This window comes from Mesitornis unicolor, unplaced genomic scaffold, assembly GCF_000695765.1.
Source record: "Mesitornis unicolor isolate BGI_N332 unplaced genomic scaffold, ASM69576v1 scaffold3921, whole genome shotgun sequence".
NCBI classification, from domain to species: Eukaryota; Metazoa; Chordata; class Aves; order Mesitornithiformes; family Mesitornithidae; genus Mesitornis; species Mesitornis unicolor.
Window position 1 is genome coordinate 83,014 of NW_010165658.1, and position 23,722 is coordinate 106,735.

General features: G+C 36.2%; 1 protein-coding gene across 1 annotated transcript in view; it reads left to right on the forward strand.

Moving 5' to 3' along the window:
* The window catches only part of LOC104548625 (SH3 and multiple ankyrin repeat domains protein 3-like), a gene marked incomplete at its 3' end in the record, with an annotated part of 104,644 nt that overhangs the window by 37,955 nt on the left and 42,967 nt on the right, over window positions 1–23,722 (forward strand). Inside the window, exon 9 of the mRNA XM_010194698.1 lies at window positions 3,575–3,641. Within this exon, the coding sequence (XP_010193000.1) occupies window positions 3,575–3,641 (67 nt within the window). The remainder of the gene's footprint in view (window positions 1–3,574; window positions 3,642–23,722) is intronic.

The following is a 23,722-nucleotide window of genomic DNA, read 5'->3' on the forward strand; positions in this document are numbered from 1 at the left end:
TCAGAAGCAAGTAAAGGAACAATTCTCTGTCGAGCTGTCTCTTAGCTATCTGGCAGTGTCTTTTTTCAAGTAATAAAATGTGTTTATCACTTGAACAGCATGTTTATACTTGAGTTTTAAAATCTATTCTGTATCAAAAATTCTTTCATTTGAGTAATGTGGCTGCTGTCTAGCAAGCTGCCTGTCACTGGTGAATTCCCTGTTTGAATTTTACATGCTAATTAGGGGTAATGCTGAACAGAGGTATTATTGCTTGCTTATAATGTAGAGAAAACACCTGATCTGCACACAAATGTTTCTTTTATGAACCTGAACCAAGCCAGGCTGCAGAATGTGAAGTTAAAGATATAGCATTTGTACAGCTCTGTTGGTACATTCACAGTGCTGTTTGCCAGGGAAAATCATGACTTACACTTTAGAGACTGGGGAGATCGAGGGAGTGGAGCATCTCCCTTATGAGGAGCGGCTGAGGGAGCTGGGTCTCTTTAGCTTGGAGAAGAGGAGACTGAGGGGTGACCTCATTAATGTTTATAAATTTATAAAGGGCGAGTGTCAGGAAGAAGGAGCCAGGCTCTTCTCTCTGATGACAAATGATAGCACAAGGGGCAATGGGAGCAAGCTGGAGCATAGGAGGCTCAATCTGGACTTGAGGGAAAACTTTTACTGTAAGGGTTACGGAGCACTGGACCAGGCTGCCCAGAGAGGTTGTGGAGTCTCCTTCTCTGCAGACATTCAAAACCCGCCTGGACACGTTCCTTTGCAACCTCGTCTAGGTGATCCTCCTCTGGCAGGGGGATTGGACTGGATGAGCTTTCGAGGTCCCTTCCAACTCCTAATCTTCTGTGTGATTCTGTGATTCTGTGACCAGATTCTGATACATTACCCATGCTAAGAACCAGTTTCATTCAGGAGTAGTTCCTGGAATAAGGGTTTTCTTACTAGGAGTTAAAATAGTAGTTTTCAGATGGATAGTTGCATCTGTTGGTGATGTGGTGGCAGTGCACCAGTCTAGCTATGTTTCTGACCTCCTTGATCTTTGCAGATGTTATGGCATGCAGAATTCTTATGACATATCTAAGAAGAAACACTTCTTATTTTTTCAACTGTGGTCTAAAAGCAGAAATGGGATTAAGTCAAATCAGTGTTATTGATTCACAGTAATGCATTTTTCTCCTAAGAAGCCATCAGTGTTGAATGTAACACAACTGAAAAGTGTCCAAAGCAAAGCATTTCCTTATTGTTAATGTAGTAATGAGAAAATATTTACATGATTTTCACAAGTAAGTATAGTGATATTATATGTGGGTTAATTATTTAAAGGACAAAAATGATTATACCATGCATGCCGTGCTCCTGGCTGCCTACTGAGTATTATTTTAAAACACAAGTATACATGTCCCTGCTTACTGCAGGGGAGTTGAACTAGATGATCTTTAAATTTCCTTCAAACCCAATACATTCTATTATCCTGTATATTGAGTATAACTGCTTGGTGCTATACAAATGTGGAATAAAATTTCTGTCATGAAATAGAGAAACTTGAAATGAAAATAAGATATAATTATGGTATTTAGTCTTTATATTGGACAGAATTTTTTAATGAAACAAGAAGCAGTTTTGCCAAGAAAAAAAGACAGATCCTTAAAAGCATTAAAATAAGGGGGGTGGACGCCTGGATTCAGGACATAAACCAGATAAATGGTATGTTCAGTTGTTTGTTTTAAACTTTGCTTAGTAATCTGAAAAAGTGATTTTGATATAGTATTATACTTAATATATAGTAATTTCTTTAAAGTCTTACTTGTACTTTAGTAGGCTTTAAAACCTAAACTAAATCAGTCTGTCTCTCTTTAGACTAACTATTGCTTGCTTAGGACCACAAATTAAATCACAGATAACTTTTCTGTGTTTGAAAACATTTGTTTAAATCCGAGTCCTTCTGCAAGTCTCTGGTCTAAAGAAAGGCCTTAAAATGAAATCCTCAGTAGCAGATAGTCTTCATAATACCATGTTTCAATGAGATGTCTTCCAGTGCTGCAGTAGGGTATATGGTAAGTCCACTCTGAGCCGTACATGAGATGTGCTAATGGCAGAAGGAGGCGTTGTGTAAATAATTGATGCTGAATGATAAGTGCAGAAAATACAGGTATTTTATTTTTAGGTGAAATGGATATAAGGGTCATGAATCATGATTTAAGCCTGCTCAGAGTCTACCATTTAAAGCAGATTTGGAAGCTCTTAAATACCCAGTCAAGATTTTCTCTTGGTAGTTTGTTGTTAATTTTTGAGGATTTCCTCATTAGTCTGGTTTAGTTAATAGTAAATAAAGTTGTCCATTCAGTTTCCTATGGTGAGCGCAGAAATAAGGTCTGATTCTTGTTACATTAAAAGATACTACTCACATTAACTGTACTTCATAGACCTCCTAAGATCATTCCAGCACTTTAGTCTTCCTTTGCGTTATTCTTCATCCCTGGTACAAATCAGCAGATAATCTCTTGGTCATCAGCTCAGAGGTTTCTCTGAGTTTTCAATAATTTCTTGTGACTGACAGTGGCCCTGTATCCAGGGGAGTCCTTAAGTAAGATTTGTTGAATATGTTTCTTTGGCCTGCGCCCTGTACATACAAAAGCTTTCAAGAGAAAGTTGAGTCCAGCTTATCCCTTTTACCTACATCAGGAAAGCCACAGGTCCATTAGGAGAACAGTATCTATCATAATATAAAATGCAAAGTGGAACCAGAAAAGGCAATTGCTGCATATTCAAGGCAAAAATAGGAAAATAAAAAAAGGGAGGAGACAGTAATGGCATAACCAAATCACTTTCCACCAAATCACGCAGTGGAGATGTTTATCTTTCTAAGTGCATTTAGATGAGAATTCAGAATAGATAGTTGCGCATTTGAGTTCAACAACCAGGAAATAAATGAAAAAAGGTTTATATTAGAACTATATTTATTAAAACAATCTAAATTCTATACATATGCATAAACTTTTCCAGTTTCTCTTTTTAGTCTTTTTTTTGTTGTCTTATTGAAGAAGAACTACAGCTTGAATACTTGTAGTTCTTGCTACTTTTTCCCTGGTTGTCCCACATACATTGTATTATGGCCCCTGTTTACATTGTACAGGTAAGTAGCGAGGCAGGAGCAATTAAAGGAAAATAATTATCTTCCATGTGTGTCTCTGAGCCTGCTCCTGTAGCATTCTGCACACATTCCCAGAGCCTTGGGGATGGTGTGTTTAACGTTCACTGCTGGTTTTGACTGCCACAGTATGAAAAGCCACAGCTCTTCGAGCAGTCTCCTGAGACATCCACGATCACAGTGTTCTTAATAAATGGGGAACTGGGGAAATGGCAGTGCTGCTTACAAATAGATTGAGATATCACTTCTCAACTTTGTTTCAGAAATGTATTGCATATAGTAGATGCAGAATAGAAGTAATAAACAGTTCCTCTGCTTTGTGAAATGAAAATATATTTGTATGATGTTGGTCCATAATGTAACATGCCTATTTTTCAATTTAATAAGTGATGACATTATATTAATTGTAACTTTCTTACAATCCTTTAGGTGGCTATAATAGCAGGAAATTTTGAGCTTGCTGAATATATCAAGAATCACAAGGAAGCTGATATTGGTAAGCAAAATATTTACAGACACTGAAAATAAGTTATACATGTTTAAACCAAGATTTTGCAAAGATGTTAAATCTAATTCTATGTGAGATATGACTACAGGGCTGATGACAATATCATTTTGGGGAGATTTTAAAAGTAACATTTCTTTAAAAAATGAAGATGAGGAAAATGCTGAAATGTTTTCAAAATATGCTTTTAAAATGAAAATTAGATAAGGAATGCAGAAGAGTGGTAGAAGCTTAAATACTCTACATTAGCCAGTTTGTAACAAATTAAATACACTTCCACATACCTGACCAAAATGGCTCTTGCAGGCTGTTTTGGCATCAGCCTAAAGCAGTTTTCAGGAAGGAATATTGGTCAGAAGAAGAAGATAATGAAAGATGTTTCTCTGCAATTAAGTGAATATATGGGAGAAACTGTCTATCCATATCCATAAAGTCATTTCCTCTCTCTGTGTTTGATGTGTGGATGAAGGCTAGTGACAGGCATTAAGGGCCCTTAACAACAACAAAAAAAACTTAAGGCTTTTTGAAGATCTTTTTTACATAGAGAGTTTTGCCATTAAAATAAAAACCAGTTTGATAAAAGTGTTTTTTAATACAGCTTAATTGGAATTAATTAAAATGCTTTAATTCAAGTTAATTAGAGTTCCACAGGAACATCCTGAAGTTGAACGAGCAAAGGCTTGCCTTTTGAAGCAAGAGGGTCTGTGTAGTCGCCTGCGCTGACTTCACTCAGTGATGCAGATCTATGACTTGATAGCGTTGAATTTATGTGGAAAACTAGGCCAGCTCACTTGAAATTTAGGGCTCTAAAAGAATTGCTCTGGATTAAGACCTCCTTTCCATTTCCCTTCCTGTTTGCATATGATCTGGAGGGGATATAAGTAAAAATTCTGTGTGGTAATGTGAATTCTTGTAGCACTTCCAGCTCTTTGCAGTGTGCACTGAGAAAATTGAGGACACGCTGCATGAAAGTTTTGCATAAAAGTCATAATTTCTGCATAAAGGTTCATAGTGAGTTTGGAAGGTTTTTATGTGACAAAGTGGGATAGTTCCTTTTCATATAAGAAGTTTTCATCCTTCTAAATTTATAAACAATCTGCTGTAAAAAATTAACTAAAAGTGAACCAGTTATTCCTAATAGGGTGAGCATCTTGTTGTTGTTTACATTCACATATGGCTAATAGTTTTATAACTTCATGAAGATGTTGAAATGAAAGGAAATGATTTTTTAGAATGAAATGTTCCTTTTATTTCTACCATGTTAGTTCTCGATATTTTGGCTTTTGTGTAGTCAGTGCAGAACAAGTACTGCATATAGACAATACACAGTATTACATTTTATGTTTCTCTAAAGGGATTTTGTTCTCTTATAAATAGTTGTGTACAATAAAAGGAAAAAATAGCAAAGGAATGACTTGCTAGTATTAATTATGCATACACTTACAGTATGAGTAACTGTAAAGTAAACGTAACACAGTAAACTGACGAACAGTAGCCTCTAAACCGGTTTGCATGACACCACACTGATGTTAATAGCAACATTTTTTGGACTGACCAGTTCTACCCTACTCTTACTTTCCTCTGACCAGTGCAGGCTGCGAGTTATGTCAATGTGTGGGAGAAATTGGGATGTAGTTATGAAGTGGATGGATGAGACTTAGTCCAGGAAACAAGTGATAGCCACATGTCTCAGGCTTTAGGGAGAGTGTATTATTGCTGACTGTAAAAACTTTCTGTAGGATTTGGTGATTTCTAGAAAAATACTTAGAAGATATCATCTATAGCAAGATTCTTCATGTTTTCCTGATGCCTTCACTTTTCCTCTGAAAAATGGAAATATTGGTTCTTCTACAGTTCACTTGCATTTATTGCAAGATGTTGCTGGATTGCACATAACTATTAAATTAATATATTTGCCCTAAAGAATAAGCATTACAGTATGTTGTTTCCTCCTAGGTAATTTAATTTAGCTGGACATTTGTCCCTTAAGATTTATTACTTAAAAAAAAAAAAGTGAAGTCATCAGAAGTCTCTTTCTGGAATGTCTCCCATTTAAAAAAAACATAAATAAAAAATCAGTATCCTGAGCAGAAAACCTGAGAGCTAATATGGTGATGAACATGCAGAATAATGTCAGCATTTAAACTTCAACAAGTTGGCTTTTATTTATCTTACTTGTCTGGTTATCCGCTGTATTCATGTAGTTTTGGATGTATTCCAACATATATCATTTGAGTAACGTACCTTCTCAGAGCCCAGGGGCAGCAGAGTGGGAAGGAATAGCAAAGACCTTGAGAAATATCCTCATGAAGATAACAGTATCTTTAGCTATAGATCCTTTTTTAAATGCAAGCCTAATATGGTAATATATTAGTATAGTAAGCCCCAAGTAATATGAGTGACAATAATATTTTTATCAAAAAGTATCTACCTACTTTCCTGGGTAAGTCACCTTAAGGATGGGAAAATTTTAGTTGGTGGTAATGATTGGAGATGGGACCTAACGTAGTAGTTTCAAGAGCAGTTTTTTATTTGGTGACAGAAACAAGTTTTTAGATTTCTCAAACTGAAGCATCTGAAATATGAAAAATAATATTTACTTGAAATCGCTAATCTTCCATAGTGAGGAACTACACTATCTGTGTCCATCTGTTTTGACATGTGCTAATTAACATTATTCTTAGATAACTTTGTTGTCCCAAGCTCTTGCAGTAGGAAGTAGCTTGTACTTTCAATGCAGAAGGTATTATGTGGGTGTCTTCCAGTTTGTCAGTAGTCACAAAGCTGTTTCAAGTGATGTTGCCAAAACTGCAATTACAAGGATCTAACAGCAGTAATGTAATGCTTATGATTCATGGTCCTGTGCCATGTGTTATAGTGAATGAACTGCTTTCTTCAGTGGCAGAGATCATAGCTCAACCTTTCTGCAGAAGGAGGGTATCACTGCCTCTGGAGTAAAGGGATGAGTCTGCAGCATACTGACAGACAAAGCACTACATCTCAACGCACTACTCCACAAGAGCTCCACATAAATAAATATATATGCTTAAGTGCTGAGTATGTCACTTATTATCTATTCCATCTTTGCCTGCCAATTATATTTCATTCGCATTTAGAGTAGAATACCATTTTAAGCCGTATGCAAAGTCTTGGATTGTTCAGTTTAGAAGAGGCATGTCTTTTTTTTTCGTACTTTTTTTTTTGCTTCCCCTTAGCCTGGATCTGTGGCAGATTGTAATACTAAGACTATTCCTGTTGTTGAAGAGGATGGAGAAGCAGCTCAGGTGGAAAATGACCAGGGTATCTTCTAGCAGTAGAAAATTCTAATTTAAAGCAGAATTACTAAATCTTTGTTCTGCAGATCAAGTCAGCTGAAAAAAGGAGGAGATTTTGTCAGTAGTTTCTCAGCTACATAAAATTGTGCTATAGAGGCCATTCAGTTGACTAAGCCGAGTGTGTTTCAAGACAGATAGGATCATTTGGAGTTTGAAAACCATCAGGAGGGGTCAGAGCTGTTAGATGTACCCTGAGACAGCTCTGAGCGGCAGCACTTTAGTTGAAGAGCAGGTACCACAATGGTGCCACCTACCTACCTACCTCCTCGTTGTTTCTTCAGCCTGGAGAAGCCTAACTTTTTTCACATCCACAATCTAGATGGGTGCAGCTCTCTGTCTCTTGGATAATTTCACAGTGGAAGCTCGTGATGAAATGAGGGTCGATTCGTGGAAGGGGGTGACCTGAAATCTAAACCTGCTGACTGTTCTCATGGCTCTGATCTACAGTACATAAATATGCAGGCAAGGTTGCACTTCAAGCACTTACATTCCCTTTAGGCTGTAAGCACTTGTGTCTCCCAGCAAACTGGAGTTTTGTAGAAGCTGCTTCCGCTTAGCCACAATAGCAGCATAAAAATTTGTTAGGTATTCCGTCCTATTAAAAATTTGACCTTTTCCTCTGAAAGTTCAAAACCATGTGGGTTCTCTCACACGTGCTCTCCCTTCTTCTATCAGCAAGTTGCTTCTTCCTTACCTTGCTCCTTTTCCCACCATCAGTTTCCAATTAATCTTCCCATCTCATTAGGTTTCTGGGTGACCAGTTTGTTGAAATGCTATGAAAGGTATTTAGCACACGTAACTATTTTTTTTTACATGGTGCTACCATTTTCAGAAACAAACTGAGAGAGAAAAAAAAAGCCTTGCAGATGATTCTTGTGGCTTACTGCAATAAAAGACACCTTGCTGTCATTAACAGAGGTAGTTCATGTTAGTCTTCTTTCAGACAGGGATGATGCAGTTTTGCAAGAATAAATAGTACGTAAAAGTAAAGGAATCAGAGGAGGAAAAAGGGGTATCATAAAGGATTAAAAACAAGATCCAGATTTCATTGTATTTATTTCTTTTATGAGGTTCTAAACATCAGGGAATCCCTTTTGTTTCCTTGACAGATGTTTGAACGGTGAATGAAAATTGCCGTATCATTTAAAAAGTAATCCTATTTGAAACAAATAAAATAAATATTTTTCATAATGCAAGAAAACCTATTACCGTAAGATACTTAGAAAATTGTTTTACAAGCATTATGAAATACTTGGTATATCTTCTCAGATTATTTTCATTCATCATGCCCCCAAATTAGTATTTTTGAGGAATAATAACAACATTAAAGCAGCTTATTTTAATTATCACTTATTTTGAAAGTCTTTGGAACACAGAAGTGTCTTGCAGCTCAGTGATTATTGTTCCATCTTCTTTTCTGCTTTGAGGAAGACATTACATATACTCCTGATGTACAGCACAGCAGTTACGCATCATTTAAAAAAATAAAATATTCTTTTTTAAACTTCTTTTTTTTAACCAGCTATAGTGCATTTATAATTTATTTCACTTTATGCATTTATTTATTGCAAACTAAGAGAAAGTAATGGATTAAAAGATGCAATGAATAGAAAAGTTAATCCCTGATTGTTTTCATCCAGCCTGCAGCTGTCTGTGAGTAAATGAGCACGGCAGATTTAGGAAGCATTTGCTATACAGAATTTACTATGGCTACTATAGGATGGAGGTACAAAACCCAATCACATATGTAAGAATATTGAAGCTTTCATTAGATACAGATATGCAGATATTAAGTATGTTGCAAGCTGATAATCCTTTGACTTGGATAACCTATTTTTAAATCTCTCTTTTGCCTTGGTTCTTTGTGATGACATGAATTTTCAGATGGATTAAATGACATGGGTTGTTCTTCTTCAAGTGAACAAGGTTTGTTTTATATTGTACCTCTTGTCCTTCAGTAGCTCTGAAGCTAGAAGCAATAGGATTCTTTTGTTTTATTTTTGTTTGCTTTTTGCTTTAGAAAAATGAAACACATAGAACTGGTGTGCGAGTTTTTGGTAGTTGATTAGCAGACTAACTAATACTTGGATACTGTTGCTAGGCTTCAAGTCAGAGTTCCTGTATTCCTCTATAATTATGCAGAGATATGTGTATGTGATGGTTTGTCTGTGCTTTCACATGGATTTTTAATTTTTTTTAATATTGAAAATCTGCTAACATGGTAGGCTTAACTTAAAATCTGCATATTGCACATTGGGCAAGTGCTTTTAAATAAAGCCTTTTTCAAGTATGAGTAAAAGTATTTATTTTTATTGGAAATATAACTGTAAGCATCTTAAGAAACATGCATTTTATTGTAGAATAAACAGAACAAGTCTTTCAAAACACAAGGATATTAGTTGGTTTGTGGTAAAATTGCTTTTCTAACCCTTTTTCTTTAATTAGATCAGAGTGATTGAGGTCAGCAATCCTGGTTTTTCAGCTGCAAGTGTTTCTATTAAATGCTAGCCAGCCCAATGAATCTTCTGTTTGTTTACTTATTTATTTTGATTTGGGGAATCATTTTAGTAATTTTGATTTTCATAAATCAAATACCTGCAGAATACTATCAAGTTAGAGGAAATCATATTTAGAAAGATAAAAGCAGAAACGAGAAAAGGCAGTAAATCAGAAGACTTAAAAATCTACAAAACTGTCAGCAGCATGCAACGACTTGTTCTATTTTTATCACGTTGTTTAATAGAAGCAAAAGGGACACAAGCATGTATTATAGCCCTGTGTATTTGTCGTTTGAATGTGAATAACATTAACCTGTTTCATATGCTAGCAGGCATTTTAATGTGCAAAAAGAATCATATTAGTGTAATCAGGATGGCAAAGACACTGAGATCTTCATTGCCCACATTTTCAAGGCATATTGTTTGGTAATTTGTCATAATCTTATGTTCCCTTTTGCAGTTTCCTTCAAATATCTCTGCTAAATTAATAATTATTTCTCATGTCCATAGAAAAAAACAAACCTTTACATTATTTACTTTTAAGCTGGTTTAAAACCAAACAAATGTTGATTGGTATGAAATAAATTTGTTGCTAGTATTTATCAGCATTTTTTCTGAATGGTTGCAAGGAATAGGATGTCATATGCTGTCTTGCTGTGTGGTAGCAAACAAATTGGAAAACTGGGAATTGTGATCTGGTAATGTAATTACATACTGAAATGTAGGGCATAGCTTGAAAAACTTACAGTAGTTTTCTTTTTCCCTTTGATCACAAGTAATTTTTTCTGTGTGTCTATTAATACAAAATTGTGCAGTTACTAGTTTTATTTCAAAGTTTAAACTTTATTTTCAGAAGTTGGTTATTCTTGTTTGCCTTTGAAGTTTGGTGTATTCCGTGCATATAATGGGGAACTGCATGTGGAACAGTAAGAATTATGTAGTACATGGTCATTGCCTGTGATTTCTTAGGCTGACTCTAAATTTTGAGCAGGAAGTTAAGGAAAAAAGTTATGACATACATAACTGCTGATATAGTACAGTAGATTTCAGAATGATTTGGCCTGGTTTTGTCATCCAGTCTGTAGTGTGTCCTTGCCACCTGCCAGGTAGGCAATGATTGCCACAGCTACTCCTGTTAGAGTTTATTTTACAGACTGAAGAGGAAGAACCTTGTAATTGAGCTGAAAATAAAACACTTGAGGAATCCAAGACCGTCTTTAGTGCCCTTGAGCTAGTTTTGGTCTTGGGCAAAGAGCTCTGTGGTCTGAGCAGCAGGTGCACGTCATGCAGGGTTTGCTGGCTTATCCACATAATTTTCCTAGAGATGTTTGAGATTTTTGGGAGGGTGGCAGAGGAAGAAGGGAAAGGAAGGACGAGAATTGGTAGGTGTTTGGATCTTGCTCCAATCTTCATGCTCAGACCCCAAAGGCTGGAAGTGTTTCCAGGGTCTCCAGCTTCTGCTTTCCCCAAATCTGGCTTCTAGCTAACTCTAGTCCATTAGCTCCTCATCAGGAGAAAAGCTTCTCACCTTTTCTGCTCCTTCTAGGCTGGAACCACTATATCCAGAGTTTGGGAACTGTGGATGGTTTTTGGTAATGTTCCTATAATCAGTGTGCTGTTTCATCAAGGAGTAGGGTCAACTTACCTTTCCCAAGTCCTTAAATGCTATGCATGCTGTAAGGCATGGTTCTTTCACTGATATGGGGGTTTTTTACTTTTTTTTAAAATAACTTTCACTGGATTGACACCACTGAGACAGTGTACGGGGAAGGAAAATCAGACGCCATATACAGAACTAGTGCAAGTGGTTGAATTAAAAAAAGCCATAAAACATTATCAGTAGGAAAAATTATTTGAGTATACCAGGGAGGTTGCTCTGACTGGGGACAAATATGGAATGTATTTTTTTTATCAAACAGATTATCAAATTAATAAGATTAATTTCTTGCTTTACAAAAAATAAAATAATTGAATGGATTGTACTATCCTCAAAAATTCTGGTGAAATACGTAAAAGGATAAAGTCATTGAGCTAAATAGGTGGATCAAAGCTCATGTTTTGAGCAGACAGCAGTACAAATACCCCAGAACTCTCACATGCTGAAATTTTGAACTAGTATTTCAGCCAAACTTGAACTTATGATAATGATTTCCAGTTACTTCCTGTGAGTGAAATTCGCAGTGTTGTTCAATGAACCTTCTAAGCTCCGTAGCTCCCCTCTGAGTCACTGGAAGTGGAGCAGGTGACCCATCCCTTGGGCTTTAGAAGAGAAATATGCGTGCAGACGCAATAAAGTCAAGACATTATAGTGACAAGGAGCTGATCTCAACTATGACAGTGGAAAAACTCTGTGGATGAGGTGTAAAACTTGAATGGAAGTCTAGATTGAATATTTGATGATAATAATAATGATTGAACTACCATGTGTTTTGTGTTTTTTATTTCTACTGCCTTTTGATCAGTATTATCTTAAGCGCCTTTCTGCTAACTTTATTCAGAGTCCACTAAAAATCCACGTCCCTAGACTTTCTAGAATTGTGTTTTATTTAAGAGGGTATGCCCTTTGGATGTATGTGATCAGTGTATTTCAATTATAATATATATAGGTCTCTATGAAACGAACCAGAAAGGTTTGGATGGCAATACTAATATTAGGATATTAGAGGGCCCAGCCCTAGGCAGGGAGCTTCCAATGCTGATGTAAGATAGGAGGCAGCCCAACAAAGGATAGTACAAGAGAATAATTGTTTGAAGTGTCTCACAGAGAATTCTAGTATTCCTGAAAAGTTAAAGCATTTTCTTCAAATGGTTTTTCAACATGACCCTCAAGAGCTCTCTAAGGTTGTGTCAAACGCTATGTGGTAGTGAAGCCAGGTCAAAAATAGAGGTAGGACAAATGCAGAAATAGATGTGTGCAGAATCCCACGGCTTTCTATTTCTCCCATTTACAATGTTGAGAACCCAGGCAAAAGAGATGAAAGGACATGAAATAAATGCTAGAGTTAACAGCAACAAAAATAAAAGGGCAAAATAGAAATTGATAAGAATAGTCAGGAATGCTTCCTGAAGAAAATTTCTGTGTTTCCCAAAGTAAACACAGAGATGGACAAAAAAAATGCCAAACCAAACCAACAAACAACAAAAACAAAAAAAAAACAAATAAAGGAAGAGAATGAAAGAAAGAGCAACTCCATGTGTAATGTAGGTCCTTCTGCAGAGCACTTCATCACAAGCCATTTTATGCACCAAATTATTTCTTTTATATAAAGTAAGCTACCAGTAGAATGCAAAGTTAAAAATAATTACACAATGGTGGATGTGTTACTTCTGAATACGTAGTTTTTTATGTGTCAGTGTATGTCTTAATCACTGCATTATTGAAAATAATTGTGTTCAGTATAACTCTTATTTGGGAAAGTCCATAACTTCCACGGACTAATTGGATTTGCATAAGGATAGCCTTCCATATACAGAAGCAACTTGGTAACATTGTCAATCATATAAAGCAAGTATTTATCTGAATAAAAAACGTTGTATGAATATAGAACTAAGTATTTGTATGAGCTTAGTGATTGCAAGGATAATATTTTTCTTTTAGATAGGTTCAAATAACCTTTTAAAGTTGTATTTTTCAGTAATATCTAATATCTTCCATTCTGAATGTATTTGTTACACTTCAGTGACTCTGTTATATGGAATTCCTCTTTATGTTATGCAAAATTTATATTTATATCATTTTTTAACAGCTAAACATACTGGTTTTCTTCCAAACTAGATTATTTATCAACATTAGGTTGATGTTATGTTTTCCATTCAATATGAAATGATTTGGCAATTGACGTTAAGAACCAAGGCTTCACTGAAAAAAAAATGTTTTAATATCTTATGAATAATCTGATTTTCATAACAAAGTATTAATGTCAGAATTTTCTTGAAAATTGATCTGTTCAATATGCAGTCTCTTTTAAACGAAATAGTATCTTCGTAGAAGACCATTTGTTGTCAAATTATAGATAAGGCTTGATAAAAGGATAGGCTTTGAAGCATACTGCTTTGTAATGGGTGTAATATTTCACACTGTATTTCACACTGTTCACAATATTTCACGCTGTTGCTGTTACTCCATTTATATCTCAGTCTCCTGGGCTATGTCTGAGTTGACAGTCTTTCCCCTGGAGTTCGAGATAAGCTGTATCTTTTTGCAGTCAAGGTTTTGTCACACTGTGGAAAATATCTTTACAGTAAACACTTTCCAAGTTCTTCAGTCACATCTCCTTAGGATCTTGGACAGAGTTCCCAGCAAGTCCAAGGACACTGAGACTACTTGAACCTTTTCTGTCACTCCCTCTCTGTTTTAATGAGCTGGTGTTTGGGCATTTTTTTTTTTTTTGCCTCTTTTGTTTCGTTGCCAGATGTCCACTTCATTGACAAAAAAAAAAGAAAGTATTTTGCAGTTCTAAGAGCAGCTGTATCAGAAGGATGTCTTGTTTATGGGTTCCCATGGTTCTCTCCAGTCTCAAGTGGTGGTCCTAAAGGATGTATATGTTGTTTGTTACACTAACTGTTTTTAAGGATATCAGAGAAATAATTACTTTGGAGTTATTTGGCTTTGTGTGTTTTCAGGGATAGTTGAAACTGTAAATAATTTCTTAATGTAGTAATATAAGATAAAATTTATGGATGGCACATGTTGTTAAGTGATGACAATTTTAATTGCTTCTTTTTCCAAGTTAACCAATTAGACAAAGTTTTATTTATTAACCTACCTAAACCTATTTTTGTATTTGAATGTTACTATAGATATAAATACACATTATGAAATGAGCTTATTGTTTTGTACCTCTTTCTCTGGAGCATCTCTCTCTCTACTCCTTCCCTGATACAGAGAGGGACATTTTCTGTCTGCACAGTTCCAAGTACTGGCCTGGGCCATGCACTCCAGTCTCCTACAGTCTGTCCAGTGTAGTTTACACATCCTGCATAACCTGGGAATCCTACTGGTATGCAACAAGATTGTTTTCTTAGTAAACCTCTATTTAGTTTTGATTTTTTTTCCTTATCCTTTCTTTATGTGTCTTGACAATTTCATATGCAGATTGTGAAGTCAAAGGGCTATTTTCTGTTTCGTTTTCTCTGTAATGTTGCTGAAATAATTGTTCAGGATTCTTCATAAAAGACAGAATTGCGATACAGTCTTGATTCAGAAGAGGTTGCAGAGTAAATATTATGGGTGAAATCCATGCTGAATGAAAACAATGAAAGTTTTATTGAATTGAAGGGGCAGGAAGATTTACAGCCTTATGATTGCATTATTTGTATGCGTGTAGGAGGATGTCTGGTTTTCTGTTAATTATATATATCTACTAACTCCAGTAGACCAGGATTTCAGTACCCGGGTAAAGATACCTTCTTAAAACTATCATCCTAGTTGTTTGGCTTTCAGAAATAAGGAAGCTCTGAAAACAGAATGCCAGATTTTGTTCCTCCTCGAAAAGTATTCTCTTACCAAAAAAAAAAAAAGATAAATTTCTTTTCTCTAGATATAATCTTTTGTATTATAGATTTCCTACTTGGGAAACTGGTACATTTCTTTGGAACATCTGAGATAGCAAAATTTAACATAAATTCTATGGTGTGTTTTCTGTTTTAAATGCACTTTGTCAAATCTATAACACAACTAATTTATTTATCCAAATTATTTGTTGCTCCTAAAAAAAGCCTTCCAAGTGCAGACTGTCAGTTTGCTGGTTTGTTCTTTGAGGCCCTTTTTCTTTTTTTAAATTTATTTTTGAACTAACACCCAGCCACTAGTACTTATAGCATTTCTGGGATTGCAGACACCAGGGTACACAGGTATCTTGATCTCAGGAATTTTAGCAGACTAAATTTAATATTTTAATGCACATTACTTGTCCTCTTCCTGCATGTCCCACCTATGAGAGTGGTTCTGCAGAGATGAGAGTCCCCATAGCCCCCATCCCACAGAGACATGCTGGATCTCGTGCTGTACAGCCTGACCCCAGCTCACTGCCTTTGCCTTCAAAAGGAAACAGTCCCTCCTGCTAGTCCACACAGTGCTTGCCCAGATGTCTGGGGTCACACCTTGCAAGAAATCAAAAGAGGCCATGAAATTTTTGTGTTAGTTCAAATTTGTCTTTACCCTTCTTTTGAGGGCTAAGCTTTTTATTTTGGGTCAAAGCCTGGCTTATCTTGCCAGCTTCATTAACACTCTTGAGAATGCCAGGTGCTAAAGAGCTCTATATTTGCTGTGCAGATCAAATGCGTCTAGTTTCTTGTGGCCTATTTTTACATATTTCTTCATTCTATGACTAGGACAAGCTGTGAAGCGAACAAAAAATTGCAAATAGCCAGAGAAAACTGCTATGATATTATTACAGGAAAATAAGGGAAGGACATATCTGTGAGATTCCATTTCTGAGAGGGCATGGCGTTAAAGTTAAAGGCAGGAAATGATGCTTATAAAAACATACAAAATAAAATGTAGAATAGTACATTTTCTTAGCTCTATTTCATCAGTCAATGGAGTATTTTCAGATAATTCTATGAAAAATGCTTTTAGATTTTTGAATAAAAGATTCACAAGTATCAGTGGCTCAGAAATTTTATCCTTATTCACAGGCATTCCAGGGCATTCTTATTTAGCAGTCAGTATTGAGCAGTTATCTGCAGAAAGTGAGGAGATGCTGAGGAACCTGATGGCTCTTTCTCCCTAGAGAAGGAGGTGTACAATCTACTGAGCGAGTGTGCTTAAAGCTAATGGTTCCCTGTCTTAAAAATGGACAATGGACTGGGCTGTAGGGAGCTTGGAGGGGGAAAGGACATGCTCTGTTCCTTTGTGTAGATGCCACCAGTGAGCATAGTGACTGTGACACTGACCTGGCCACAGAGGGCAGCTCTGCGATAGCTGATGTACAGTTGACATTCATGGGATGAAATGCAGGAAAATAGCAGAGAATCACTTGCCATGACTTGCAGTGTAACAGGAAGGCAAGAAAAAGTTCCTAAGACTAAGCTAACCATTTCAGTCCTCCCCACAGATCCTTTGGATGTTCGGACGCATTTCTTGTCCCCTAAGCTCTCTCTGCTTGATCCATATGCAAATACTCCTGGTTGCGTACCAGGAAGTGAGTGGCTAAGACAGTGCTCTTTATGGTTCTCAGTGTTGTGTTTGCTTTTTTTGACAGCACTGTCAGTCCAGGTATATCCATGACTTTTGAAGGCAGTCGTAGAAGTTTTCTGCATGTGCTCAGAGCCAGCAACAGGAAACCACTTAAACTGAAAGGCATAGAGCTAAACATTGTGTTGAACCCTGTTTAACATCAGAAAGCCTCCAAGCAAGCAGGTTGTCAGTGTAGTTTGGTGCTGTACTAATGTATTGATACAGTGTCATTCTGGCTTGAGGAACGGTGAGAATGAGCTCATTTGTCTGCCCAAGCAATACACAATCAGTTTGTGATGTGCTGTAACACCTAGAGCCTTTTCAGCACTGCTACAAAGTATGTAGCATATGACAGGTTGAGTTTGTCTAAATGCTAATTCCACACAGAATAAGGATTTTGTATTTTTTTCCGGCTGATTGCATCTTCGTGTTTCAGATCACTTTTCCATTTAATCAGGATTCCTTTCATGTTTCTTTCCTTCATTGTCACCTTTCCTCTTTTTTTCTTCTGCTTTTGTCAGTACCAACTTTTCTGTTCTGTATTGTACCTCTGTGCCCGCCCAGTTCTTTTCTTTGGTTAATCAACTGCTGTTCCCTTGTAAGATACAACCCTTTCCTGTGTCTGAGGAAGCTGCTAAGATTTCTGTATGTTGACTTGTCCTTTCCCTCAGCAATTTTGTATGAAACTGTAAGATTACTGGAATAAGGAAAATACTCTTCCTCTTGTCCTAGATGAGAGCAAGGCTGAATTTCAGCCCTGTGCAGGGTAATCTTTTGCACCTTTTCAGAGTCTGACTGGTACAAAGCTAAAACTCTCTGTTTATCACACGACTGTATGTGCAGCAATTGCACTGAATGGCAGTAAATTCTGGAAGTGAGTACTGTTGTGTCTTCAGGTGTAGTGAGTACCGTCGTGTCTTCCATGCTGCTGTGTTGCAACTACTGGCATATCTGGCCTTGGTTTGTGATAGCTCTGGGCTGCTAGCAATGGATTAATAGTATAACTTGCCTCCAAGAAAAGTTTACATTAGGACAAATAAGAAATTATAAGCACTGATAAAGTACGTATTTGGTCTTAGATTGGATCCATGAACTTCCATGTTTTACAAGTTCCATGACATTTGGTTTGAAGTTTAGGAATTTAAAGTAGCTGAAAGCAATCCCAAGAGTCTCCTGACATTCTTCCTTTCTAATCTGTACTTAATACAGAGTATTTTTTTCTTTTGAACCATTAGCATAACAGTGTTTATTGAGAAATCTTTGTGAGCCACTCATGCACATTCTTACATTTGAAGTCTATCAAAAAGTCTAGAGACGGAAGATGTAAGAACTAATCTGACATTGTTTATTTTCACGAAATGAAAGCAAACTTATGTTAGCTAAATTTCTAATATTGAAATGTTTTGCATTTTGAACACAGGACTGTGTTTTCCTCCTTGTGGTAAACAATGCAGTTATCTTCTTTTTTTTATTTATAGCTTGGTTGTACATAGTGGGAGAACATACATTTTCTTATGATGGTTGGATGGAGTAGGGTTTCCCTTTCATCATCTTTAAGGACAAAAGCTAAAGCTTTCAGCCTGTCCACCTCCAAAGCTGGTGGAGTTTTCTCTTCATGTGCCTGCACTGAAGCATTTTTTGGTTTTTTTTGTTTTAAATAAGACAAGATCTACTTGAATCAGAATATCTGTGGAAGTCCTTCTCATCCTTCTGTGGTATACAGGTTATTCTTTAGAAAGTGCATTTCAAAAACTATTTACTGGAAAAAAATTTATGCAATTAAGCATAATTTTTGGCCTCTTCAGAGATTTGGAGTGAGTACTGCTTGTGAAGAACCTTTTGATCATGTGGTGGCATTAATTAGATGACATTACCATACTGAATTTTATTTTCGTTCATTCATTTACTTACATTTTCTTATTTCTAAAAAGAAAACAATTCTAGAATAATCCAAAAGATAGTTTAGGGCTTCCTCCTTTTTGAAGGATCCACCTCTTCTTTGCTGCAAGTAATTGGAAGTTAAATGAAGGGAGCATCTGTTATTAAGTCTGTGGTGTTGATAGTGGTTCACTTAACAGGGTCACTGCCTGGGGTGGTGCTCTGGTCAATATAGTGACAATGCTTTGTTTGAAAACTGTGGTACAGCATCCTGTGGACTGGAAATGACCACCGTGCCTGCAGTAGGTACCCAGGAATTACTGTGCCCTGAGTACTTCTCTCTTTGCAAAACAGTTTGTGGTACTGTTTTCTATTCATGGCTGCATCTAAATATTCAGTTGTAATCTGTGCCAGCTGATGAGGGAAATAGTTCAATTGATGGGCGAAGTTTTTCTGGTGTCTAAACTCTGTTATGTAAGTGACAAGTTGTGTTCTACATTTAAGAAGTGTAAATCTGGATAAAATCCACATAAATTATTATGGATTTAGGCTAGTGCCTTATCTTAGGGTGTGTTCAGGTTTCCTCTTGGAGAAGAAAAAAGACAAACTGTTAGGTCTGTTTCTGGCAGCTGATGGACTGTGTCTTATGCAATCTGAAAAATATCTATGTAGATTTTTTAAAAAATACGCTTCTCTTCTGATTTACATCTCCTGTCTAAGTGAAAAAACGGTGTAAATTTGGAGTAAAGAGTTGTTCAAAACCAAAGATTCCCCATTTAGTTATATTTAGTATTTGGTAATGGCATGTTCTTGACATACAAAGATAAAACTCTAATGTATTACCGATATCCAAATGTTTGTACTGATCCAGTGCTACATGCAAATTAAAATCTAAAATTATTTGATTAATACTAGGTTCATGTACAGTAGCAGTTGTGTTGATTTCTGAACCAGTAAGTTACAATGACATAAGCTTTGTATCTAGCTTTTATAGATTACACCAGCATATGTTTTAGACACTTTGTTACCATCCCTAACACAGCAGGCTCTAAATTTAGAATGTCTTTACTGGTTACAGCTAAATTGTTTTTGACATATACTTCTTTTTTTTGAGAAAAGTAAAGGGGTTTTTTGTTGTTGTTGTTTGTGCTGTTTTAATAATCATGCTCAAGTCTATTAAGCTTTGTGGAAAATAGAATGAAATAGGAAAACAATGAGTCATTAAAATACATGTTGTAGAGGATTAAATTCTCCATTCTGGTTGAATTGCTTCCAGGCAATAAGGAGAAGTCAGCCAAGTATCATATCATGTTAAAGAAGTCTCAGAATTTTGTCAGGTTTTTATGTTTTGTTTTGTTTTTTCCTTGATAAATACTTCTAAAATTTGACTTTGGGAACACCAGAGTCGTCTCTGCTACATGAGAAGTGCCTTAAGGGATTGGGTGAGCAGGGCATGATGATACTGGATGGCACTGATGTAGTATTGAATCATATGACCATCAGTGAACACCGGTGGTAAAATAAGGTATGTTTCTTAACTTGTGTGTGCATCCTTGCCACCCAAGATCACCATTATACTAAATTGTTACAGAGAACAGACTATTTAAAGAGGTGAAATGTTCAACTTCAGAATTTGTTTCATGAGATGTCAGGCTGGTACGCAGATAGACTCATTAGAGATCGTTACCAAATGATTTACCTTCCTTATACAGATCTGTAGACATAGGATTACAAGAAAGGGGTTTTAGTCATGACCATTTTTGTTTCATGATAGAACCATTACATTTATATTATTGTCATAAAAGCTACAAGGTGTCCTTTTCAAATAGCTTTCATATTTCAGTGTTAAATAACATTTTATATGTTGTTTACTCCTGCTGTGGCAAGATGTGAATAGATGTGTTTAAAACAATAAAATTCAGATCTGTAGTTAAATTTATTTAGAAAATAAAGACTATCTTCTGCAAAGCTGAATGTCTTTTAATTGCATAAAACTGAAGATACACAGTCAAGATTTACACATGTATAAAATGAAGCCATTAGGGCCTACCTTTTTTTTCCTGCAGACATGTAGAAAAATTGGTGCAATGAGCACTGACCCAAAAGAAGCTTGAAATCAAAAGCAGATCTAGTAATCTATAGTGAAACATTGTGTTTGAAGTACTTAAGATCCTGACAATCAGAGGTTAACATTCTCTGAACATGTGTTTGTGCTTGGTCTTCCTAGGGAGAAGTATAGATCTCCCTGTGGAAACCTTCAAAAAAGGCACCATGAAAGTAGAGTTTTGGTCTGAATTATGTGAACATTAAAAATATCTTGGTAATTTGTCTTGGCTAAAGGGTAGATTTAGACTAGATATTAGGAAGAAATTCTTTACTGTGAGAGTGGTGAGACACTGGCACAGGTTGCTCAGGGAAGTTGTGGATGCCCCCTCCCTGGAAGTGTTCAAGGCCAGGCTGGACAGGGCTTTGAGCAACTTGGCCTAGTGGAAGGTGTACCCCTGCCCAGCCCCTGCAGGGGGGTTGGAACTGGATGATCGTTTAGGTCCCTTCCAATCCAAACCATTCTATGATTCTGTAATGTCCATAAAGTGAGAGCCTAACCCTGTTCTTGCTGACCTGGGGTCCTGTTGCCCTTGACTAAGCATTGTGTTGTCACTACACAATCACTACACCACAGTGTAGTTGTCAGACTCTAGGTGTTACTCCAGCAGATCTAAAAGAGCCAATTTAACTGAAAATCTGTGAAGGGAAATGCAATTAAACTAGAGGAAAATGAGCTGCTAGTATAGTGTTTTATGTTAGTAATGTTTCCAACCATGTGAAAATTCTGTGAATATCCAAAGACACTAGACAGATTCTTACTGAAACAATATTTAATCCGGAATTTTAGCTGGAGGTGGTTATTGGTCTGATTTTCTTCTTCATCCACAGCATATTTTTCTCATTGCACCTGGAATATTTGACATTTAGGAATTATTTTTTTTTTAGTCTTGGGCTTTCTGACAGTCAAATACGTATCTGAAAGGACTGCAAAAATATGTAATGTTAATGGAATTTTTTTGCCACCTAGAGAGAGGGATATTTGATTTCGTTATTCATTATTTTACTTTATTCATTTTTTATTTGCCATTTTACACTTTCTAGTTTTATGGTTATGACAAGAATGTTTGCTTTTGTAGTTTGTCATTCTTGTCATAACCATGAGATCAGGCTGCCAACAGAATTTTTGGGTTCAACCGGTTGTTGAAATAAATAACTAGTTGATTAAATCTAGCTTTTTTTTTTTCCTTGAAAGTGTCTTGTCTGAAAAATAAACATCATTTTCCATTGACTTGAAAACTGTTTTCCCGTGTACACTCTGTGGGTAAAAACTGCACTGCCTAAATACGAACAGTGTAATCATTGTCCTTAAAACCAGAAGGTTAAAGCTATTAAATTCTGATAAAGAACATTAATGCATATGGAGTTTACAGCTGCCTGAGAATGCATTGATGATAATAAATTCAGATGCATGGAAGTACTTCATAATATAGGGTTTATGTAGATTTCATGGAAAATTTGTCCAGGGTAATTTGTACAAACTTGCAAAAATTATGCATGCCTCTACTGTTCACATTAGCTTGTAAGTAATGGCGTAAAACTTCTCAACAGCTAACTGGGCTTTTAGCTTCTCACTGTGATTTAAAAATTAGTTTATTGTTTCAGATCTTATTACTGTTGTATACTCCTAAAAATAATAAAATAATTGTTATAAATCATGGTGTAAGGTTAATTCCCATTGAATCTTACTATTCAAAATGAAGATGGTGACAGCAATAACCTCTTCTCTCACTGGAAAGATTTTTAATGTAACTTTAAATTTGTTTTTATGCTTGATTGTTGTATGTCTGAAGTTTCATAGTCAGATGAAGAATGAATATATTTGTGGACAGTGCTACAATAAACACAGGCTTTTAATAATTAAAAAATAAGACAGATTTTCTCAGGTATGTGGCAAAGAACTCACCTTCATTGATAGAGAGTGAGAGTCTACTTGAATATGAATAAATCAAGTTCCTTTTCAAAGTATGGACACAGGTCAGTGCTTTTGCCATCACTACAGAAAGAGGCAAATTTTCAAGCTGAGTTGCACCAAAAGCCTGCAGCCGTCGGGATTGGGGTTGTAAGGATTTTTGCAGTTTCTGTAGGAGTCTCCAGGCTTGTGGTGTGGAAAAGTGTCAGGAGTTCAGAGCAGGTTGTGAGTGATCCTTGTTCTTAACTGCTTTCTCTTGATTTGCATTTGATTCTGAGCTGCTTAACCACTGGTAGATTATTTCAATTTTCCTGGTGAATAATGCATGAGGGTATGTAAGTGGATGTTCCTTGGCTGAGTGGGCTGCAGATGAAAAGTGTCAGCTCCTTTGCAGCATTAATGTGCATTTTTTTTCTCAGGTTAAAGCTGAAGAGAACCTAGATATGCTTTTTTTGGATAACTCCTACAAATGCCAAAATATTGGCAATGTTTGCTTTTTCTCTTTTCCGTTTGAATACCTGTTATTACTATGAAAAAAGTCAGTTGCCAATTTTCCACTATGAGCTCATTTTCCCTGGGACTCCCCTTCAAGATTTCAATGTTACATTGTTGTACCTGCTGCTTAAGCTTCCTGAAAACTATAAGGAGCAGGGCTTTTTTTTTTGGTTGTTTTTTTTTTTCTGCTACTGAGGTTAATTTGTTTTGCTGACTGAAAACACTGATTCCTTCTTGCGTTTCCTCCTTACTCTTTAGTACATGCCCGAGGGATAACTGGAGTTTTCTTTCCTGCCCAAGCAGCCTTGAGGCACAGATGCATGCAATTCTTGTGTATAATATGTGCAATGTTTCATAGAGGTTGAGCTAAACACATTGAATGCTATAATAATTGGAAGCAACACTTCATGATCTACTTAGTAGGAAAACCTCTTCAAATTTTTCCCTTTATTTACTGATGAGCATTTGAGTATCTTAACATACACTTGTTTCAGTGTGTGGGGTACGCAAATATTTTCTCCATTTTTCAGCTTATTAGAAAATAAAATTTTATATTCCAGAATGGTAAAAAATTAAAGCACAACCGTTGTTCTTGTTTGCTTGTGATTAGGCTTATGGTTATGGGACATCTATTCAAGATAACAATTAGATCCCTAAAGTATCAGTGCTCT